General features: G+C 55.2%; 1 protein-coding gene across 2 annotated transcripts; it reads left to right on the forward strand.

Annotated features, from left to right (window-relative positions):
- Positions 1 to 1364: 1364 nt before the first annotated feature.
- C7H11orf68 (chromosome 7 C11orf68 homolog) lies at positions 1365 to 5098 on the forward strand. Of its 2 annotated transcripts, XM_073351672.1 has the most exons (3): positions 1365 to 1493; positions 2354 to 2535; positions 2854 to 5098. In XM_073351672.1, the coding sequence occupies exon 3, from the start codon at positions 2882 to 2884 to the stop codon at positions 3620 to 3622; it is 741 nt and encodes a 246-aa protein (XP_073207773.1). In that variant the 5' UTR covers positions 1365 to 1493; positions 2354 to 2535; positions 2854 to 2881; the 3' UTR covers positions 3623 to 5098. The 2 variants fall into 2 exon arrangements, with proteins under 2 accessions (XP_073207773.1, XP_073207774.1); XM_073351673.1 differs by lacking the exon at positions 2354 to 2535.
- Positions 5099 to 7819: the final 2721 nt, after the last annotated feature.

Consider the following 7819-nt stretch of genomic DNA (forward strand, 5'->3'; position numbering starts at 1 on the left):
GCAGGGGGCCCCCTCGTCCCTAGCACAGGTGCCACCCTGTGACTCTCCTTCGTCCCCCGTCCCCGGTGTCCCCATCCCCGCCCCCCGGAACTGGTGCCCCCACCGCATTTTCTCCGTTCTCCCGGGACCGGGTCCTGCAATGCCACCTCCAGGGCCAGCCCTTGTCTCCCCGCCTGCCTCAGGGTCCCCCTCCCCGCAGTGCCAGGACCTGGGGGCTCACAACTCTGCTCTCTCTACCACCCACCAGGACGGGTGTCCTCCATCTGCTATTCCACCTCTCCTCTCTTCTCCCCCTTCCAGCCCCCCAAGAAAAAGCAGATCTTACAGCCCCTCCTCCATGCTGGAGACGCCTGGAGTCCCCCATCACGGAGGCCTTCCAAGAGCCGCCCAGTTCTTGAGACATGGACCCCCTGGGATTGTTTGCTCCCCAGCAACTCCCCATCCCTGGAAGATGGAGGATCCCCACCACCAGGTTGACCCTCACCGCCAGAGATGGGGATCTATGAAATCCCTGTGTCTTCCCCCCTCCCCTATGGAGGGTCTCAGGCAAGCTTCCTTTCCCTGAGCAGGTAGATTGGGTCTGAGGTTCTCCTTACCCATGGAGCACTAAGGATGGCAGAGGGACTGCGCTTTTGCACTGATGTACATAAGAACGGCCAAAGGCGTCTTGTCTTCCAACAGTGGCCAACACCAGGGGCCCCAGAAGGAATGCCCTTGGAGGGATAGCTCAGTGGTTTGAGCATTGGCCTGCTAAACCCAGGGTTGTGAGTTCAATCCTTGAGGGGGCCATTTAGGGATCTGGGTCAAAAATTGGGGATTGGCCCTGTTTTGAGCAGGGGGTTGGACTAGATGACCTCCTGAGGTCCCTGCCAACCTGGATAGTCTATGATTGGCTCTTTCCCCTGCTCTCAGCCATGCGCCCCGCTACATGGGAGCCCTGTATAAAGAGTCCCTGTGTCCCATTCCAGAGGTGGCTGCATCTCATCACCTGGTGAGGCGTCCCTGTCTCATGGCCCCAGAGGGGGGGTTTAACACCCATTATTCCCACAGAACAGCGCTCAGGGTCATACTACTGGCCCGCCACTGGCTTGGGCCCTCTGCGATGCCTTGCTTGACTTTCCGCCATAGGCCACCTCAAAACCAGCTGCAGCCCGGCCCCACGAGCCTGAGCGCCTGGAGCCACAGCCTCAAACTGCTGGGCGGGGGGAGGGGGCTCAGGCTGGAGCGGATTGGTTGCTTTAGCTCCGCCCCCATCCACCAGCGAATCCGCTTCCGTACACTAGGTCCCGCCCCCTACCTGGTTAGTCCCCTCCCACTCCACCCTTAGTTCTACCACATCCGGGTCTTTCACTTCGTCCCTCCTGGCTCCACGTTTCCCCATCCGGGTTAGGCCGAGGCCCCGCCCCCGCCCCCGCGGTCGTTACCCCCGTGTGAGGCGCAGCGGGCAGGCTGCAGTATGGGGGCGGTCGGGAGCTGAGCGCGGGAAGGGGCTGGTGAGGCTGGGCCCTGGGCGGGCGCTTGCGGAGCTGTCTCGGGAGGGGCGCAGCGGGGGAAGGAGGGGGCGTGGCGGGCGCGCGGGAGGGGTGTCCCCTGCCGTCGTGTGCAGCCCTGGAGGGGCCCGTGGGCTTTGCTCCGCGTTCGCTCAGAGTGAAAGGGGGGCTGGGTTCTCTTCCCAGCTTCTGGGGGGGAGTGGGCTCTGGCGGGCTAGAATGGGGGGGGGGGAGCAGGACTCCTGGGTTCTCTTCCCAGCTTCTGGAGCGGGTTCTGGTGGGTTAGAATGGGGGTGGGGGGTGGGGAGCAGGACTCCTGGGTTCTCTTCCCAGCTCTGCGTCAGAGCTGCTGGGTGGATGAGTCCCTTCGTCTTTCAGCCTTTCAGTTTATCCCATCTGTAATAAAGAGGTTAATGATACTAACTTCCACTGTCTCGCCCTAAGATGAGACGTATCTCATTCTGTACCCCCAGCAGCGTCTCCTGAGGGAAGAAGAGTCATAACCCTCAAATTGACACTGTGCTATGACAATCTAGGGATCTTCAGGGTGGGGGAATATCACTAAGTGGCACAGGACAAGCCATTTCAAGTGCTCTTGGTCTGACAAAGGAACGGATGTTGCTGGCCTGAGTACATGAAGTGTTTGTGTCGTGCCCCCTGCCTTTCCCACTGTATTGTGTGGGGAAGGGTCCCCATATGGAAGTGGCTGAGTGCAGCTGATCTAGGACAAGTTTAAAAGACACAGTGGGCGATCTGGAGTTTATACCCTGTTGGCATGGCTGTGTTTCTAACTGGGCTGTACAGATCATTTAGTGTGCTCTGCTCCCTGTCCTCCACGGTGAGCCATGATTTTTCTTTAATAGGAAAGTCGAAGCAGCATCTTTGTGGGGCATGTACAGCAAGCAGCCTGCCACACACATCCTCAGTTGGGTTTCCAGGTGGTCTTTACATTAGTGTTGCTCATTCCAAGCCCTTGATTGCTCATCCTGCATTTGGATACCCATCCTGCATTGTGTTCACTTCCCCAGAAGCCCACGAATAGCAGGTAAATTATTCTGGTTCATGGATGGGAACTAATGGGGTACCTCAATCAACAGTGGGCAAGGACCCTGTGGGATGGGCTATAGGGGACAGTCCTGCTGTGGGGGGGATGGGAGCTAATGGACGGTCTCCATCCATAGTGAGCAGACCCCTGGAGGAGATGGGGGGTACTAATGGGAGTGGGGGAAATCTCTGTTCATACTGGGCAGGGTCCTGGGGGAGGGACTCTAGCGGTTGATTCTGTCCTGGGTCCTGCTATGGAGATTGGGCTAGATGGTGCACCATCATGTTGCTTCCCATCTCCCTGACCCTTCCATCCTAGGTTCCACTCCTCCACAGGCCAGTGAGCGATGTCAGACCAGGATGATGGTGACGTGGGGAAGGGAGGGGCCTTCTCGGCCGAGCACCTGGCCGCTGAGTCCATGGCAGCTGACATGGATCCCTGGGTGGTGTTTGATGCACGAAAGACCCCACGGGCCGAGTTCGAGGAGTGGCTGCAGACCTACCAGCCCTCGCGAGTGTCTCGTTTTGGGGACCCCGAGCGCCGCACTGAGCCTGTGGGCTGGATTGCCATCTACGGTCCAAACTACTGTCCAGAGTCAGGTGATGTGGTGGGGCTGCAGGAGGCCTGGGAGCGGCTCCAGATCAGTGGGCGCCATGTCACCTTCGACACCATCCGCGAGCTGGCGCTCAACCACTGCGTCCTCACCGGCAAGTGGCTGATGCACCTGGATACCGGCTTCAAGGTGGACCATGCCTGGAGTGGCATCGCCCGCTCAGTGTTGGAGGGGCGCTTTGGGGTGGCCAAAGTCAGCCCCTGCTACCCCAGCTCGGACCGCAAGCATGTCATCTGCATCTACACAGATGACTTCACCAACGAGGAGAAGGTGATGGATGCGGACGCTGCCATCCGGGGCACTGGTGTCAAGTGCCTGCTCTCCTACAAGCCTGATGTCTACACCTACCTAGGCATCTACCGGGACAATCGCTGGCACCTCTGCCCCACCATCTATGAGAGCAAGTTCGACCTAGAGTGCATCCCCCGCCGCTCTCGCATCATCAACAAAGTCAGCAACACTGAGGTGACTTAGACTGGGCCCCGCTCCCCATCTGGCAGTTCCTCCTTTCCCCTTTCCAGTACGGGCAGCTGGCACCAATGCCTCCCAACTGTGCTCTGAAACTAACTGCATTTTGATTGGTCTGTTTGGTGTGGCCTGCCCTTAATGTACATAGAACCTAGCGTGGATTGGAGGCCCCACACAGACTACAAATCCCAGTATGCAATGCTCCTCACTTAGTCTCCCTCTTTCAAAGGACAGGTGCTCTGCTAGTAACTGCCGCTAGCTGAGATCCTTAAGTAAGCAGGGTGGAGAATTGGCTGCTGGGAGATGGAGTCTCTGCTGGTCACACCTCTGTTAAAGATGACAGTGGACTATCTTGCAGGATTCTCAGCCACGTTTGGCACACTCATGCATGATGCAGCACTGGCCATGCCGCTAGGTGTCTCTCTACTAATGAGGTTCTCCCTGTTTCCCTGGAAAACCACCTCTGCTCCTCTGAGCTGCAGTCACTTGGATAGAAGACTCAGGAGGTTCTTGTCATCAGCTGGCACTGTCCCTTTAAATTCCCAAAGCCCATGGGGTTTGCTGGTGCCACTCTGCATGCTTAACTCCTTCATGGTCTGTGTGCTATCGTATAGCTGAGGGCTAGGGCTGTGGGTTCAACTCACCACAACCACCTTCCAGTGCCGCTTGTATGTTGAAAGCACCACGGCTCCCAGCAGCCTGTCCTTTAGGAAAGCCTTTTCCATGAGACACAGAGCTCACTCAGTAGAGGAGGCAATCCTGAGCTCTGCTCATACAGCAGCAGCTGGGTGATGTTTCCAACAGCCTTCTCACTAACTAGTTCTCTCTCTAGCCCTTGCAGTCCCTCATTGGAGGGGAAAAAGTGGCCACCCGAAAGAGGCCACAGTCAGGTCTGTGCAGGGCCCATTAAGGTGTCTGAGGGTGACAGGAGCAGGGCCATGGCTCTTGGAAAACAGGAGGAAGTAGTAGGTGTCCCACTGCCACTCATGCTAAGTACTGTAGATCCTTCACTGAGCCTGTTCCCCATACAGCTCTCAGAACATAGTGTCTGTGCACACACATCTCTGGCTCTTCCTGCCCTGGAAAAGGGCTGTGTGTCAAGTCCCCTGAACAGCGCAGATTGTTTCTGTTAACCCCCCTTTTGGGGACATCTAACAACCAAAGGGGGTATAGATACAGCACTGGAGCCCCTCTGCCTGCTTTAGGAGCCATGGATGGCTGCTGTCTCCTTGCCCAGAGGCCTGCTCTGCTGTATGCAAAGGTTGTCTTTAAAATGCCTCTCCTGGGGCCTTGAGCATGTTGAATCCTGAACCGCTCTGGTGGGGAAGTGGAAGCAGGAAGGAACCTTGGGGCTCCAGGGGATGACAGTGGAGCAAGGGATTGCTGAGGGGTTTGGGTCTTTCCTGCAGGATATGTTTCTCCCAGCTGTTCAATGGGTGTTTGAGCTGTAAACAGGATTAATAAAAACAACTCTCCACTGAATCGGGTTCTGTTTCTTGGGGTAAAGAGGCCACAACACCCTGGTGGGTCAGGTCCAATGCCAGCTGGGTGGCCCAAGCACCATTAGCATCCCCCCTTCTGTGCAAAGGGAGGGGCATGTCCTGTGTCCCTGCAAGTAGCAGCCCTCCTGCTGGGGAGGGAGAATTGGAGGAGGGCCTTGCTGTGGGACATATGAAAGCTCTTCTCACACAGCCCTAGCCTCTTGCTTGATGACTGGGGTTAAGGCAGCCTGGTGCAGAGATGCCTCTGCAGGATAATGGGGGGAGAAGAATCAAACAGGGAGTCCCTGGAGGGGTGCATGTGAGGGTGTGTGTGGGAGGGGGTACTGAGTGTAATATATAGGCTGTGCGTTAGCCAGCAGGTGGCACCACCAGCATCCAAAATGATGGGCTGGAAGAGGGAGGAGCATGAGCTGACACCTAGTGGCTGGGAGTTCCCTTTAGTTACAACCCTGGATGGTGTGTTTGCATCCCCAGCCCAGCAGTCCTCACTTCTGTCTCCCCACCTACAGCTGGGCCTAGAACCCAGGAGCCTTGATTCCCAATCCCACCCCATCCTCTGAACAGGTAATGGCACCTCCAAGATGGCCCAATTAAGTACAAAAGTACTACAACAACCGGGGCTCTTTCCCCCACTCCCCCCAACCATGCCTGTTACTAACTTGGGCTGGGGGCTAAGTGGCATTAGGGTTGAAGCAGGGAGAGGGAACAGGGATCCCTGTAGTTTCTTACTTGGATTTCAGCTTTAAGCTCAACACTGGGCCAAGAGCCATCTCTGAATTCTTGGGGTCTAGAAGCTGGGGAAGAGACCCCCTGCCCCAAAACCAGACCAACCCATCATCTTCCCCCTGATCCACCAGTGGATCCATTCCATTATGTTCCCTATAAGTCACAGTGGACCTGGGACACATTTCTGCTGCCTTGTCCTCTGCTCTTTGGCTAGTTGAGAGGAAAAAAGCTGGAGTGGTGGATTTCTACTTGATGTTTCATAATGTTCAAGGCAAGAAGGGACCATTAGATCATGCAGGCTGATGCTCTGGACTATCACAAGCCATTCAGTTCCACCCAGTTACCCCTGTATTGACTCCAGTGACTTGAGTTAGACCAAATCATTTCAGTCCTCAGGAGACTAATCTGTTGGGGACCCTGTTCTCTGCCCAGGGCTCACAAGTGCCTTGCGATGGCAGGGAATTGATGTGAAACATGCCCAGATGATCTTAGCAGGTGACCCATGCCACAGAGGAAGGTGAAAACCCCAAAGGTCCCTGCCAATCTGACCTGGGGGAAATTCCTTCTCAGCCCTTAATCTGGTGATCAGATGGACCCTGTGCAACTGGGTCAGACCCATCAGCCAGGCAGCTAGAGGATTTGCTTTAGAATGCCAGGTTGGATGCCCTTGGAATATGGGAACTCCCACCAAATTTCACTGCAGAATTGAAGGGGGAGGAGAGATGAGCAGCGAGAACAATCTAAGGCATGGTAGGAAAACACTCTGTGGAAGGAAGGTCAGGAGAGTTCATCTTCAAGAGGGGAGAAAAGGATATAAAATTATGGGAGAGGTGGCAGTGGGGCACTTTGGCTTGCTCTGGCTTGTGGCCCAAAGAGCTAACTGATGAACAGCAAAGCTCTAGGTCTAGTTAGCCTGGGGAACTCTATCAGAGGGCTGCATTGAGGCTGCAAAGTTATGACTGAAAGAGCAAGTGGCCATTTATCTGGATAAGAACAGCCAGTTACTATGGGATATTAAACTGATGCTTCATCTTAAATTGCTCTCAAAAATTAGGGGGCAGGATGAGACTTTCATAGGACAGATTATGTCACAGTTGCTACTGGCAGGTTCTTGCACCTGGTTCTGGCTGCTGTCAGAGACCAGACCTAGGACTAGATGGGGCTGAGCTGGCATTTCTTACAAGGGTGGGGGTGAGTCCTGAATAAGGGGTTTTCTGATGAAGTGTTTCCACAAAACAAGAATTAAATTGGCTTAAAAGTGGAAGGGGGGAGTGTGAATGGTCAGTGTTATGACACCACATTCCTACCACACACTCCATCCCCCTCCTCCCTGGGAACAAGACCATAATTTAAAGGCTAACAATTAAGCAAGTCTTTTTGTTTTAAACCATTTTCTGGCCACCTCTTAGAACAGCAAGAACAGGGTGAAGCCTCTTTGCTCCCCACAGCCCAGGGTGTATGGCCAGATTCTGACCTGTTAGCCAGATCTGGAGCGAGGACATTGACTGCAATGGGGGACATGTTGGATTCTCAGAGAGAATCTCTCTCAGAGAAAGGCCAGAGCATAAGATTTGAGGTCTAACTTCACCCACACTCCTAGGGGTGCTCTGAGTTCAGTGAGAAAGATCTGGCCCTAACTTCACCCCCACACCTGGAGTCACTCCAGTTCAAAGAGCAAGATCCAGTCCACAGTCAAGATAACAATTCTGATCTGGCCCACTCTCCCCGCTGCGTCAACTGGCTTCACTCACACACCCATGACACACCCAGGCAGCCCCTGCAGGAGGTGCTGGAGCTACGCTTGTACCAGCTCAATTCTGGGAGCGATGCTGAGGGAATGGGAAGCGGCTGAATGCTGGCAGGGGCTGCTGATGGGGTGGTTTGCGATAGCATGGGACTTCATGACCCAGGAGGTCAAGGCCCTCCATGGACTGTCTCAGAACAGATCTCTATTTGCCAATAAGAAGCCGGGGGC

This window comes from Lepidochelys kempii, chromosome 7 (genome assembly GCF_965140285.1).
Source record: "Lepidochelys kempii isolate rLepKem1 chromosome 7, rLepKem1.hap1, whole genome shotgun sequence".
NCBI lineage: Eukaryota > Metazoa > Chordata > Testudines > Cheloniidae > Lepidochelys > Lepidochelys kempii.

What these genes read in the sequence shown, in the direction of transcription:
- C7H11orf68 (XM_073351672.1), top strand. Translation starts at nt 2,882, where the DNA reads ATGTCAGACCAGGATGATGGTGACGTGGGGAAGGGAGGGGCCTTCTCG.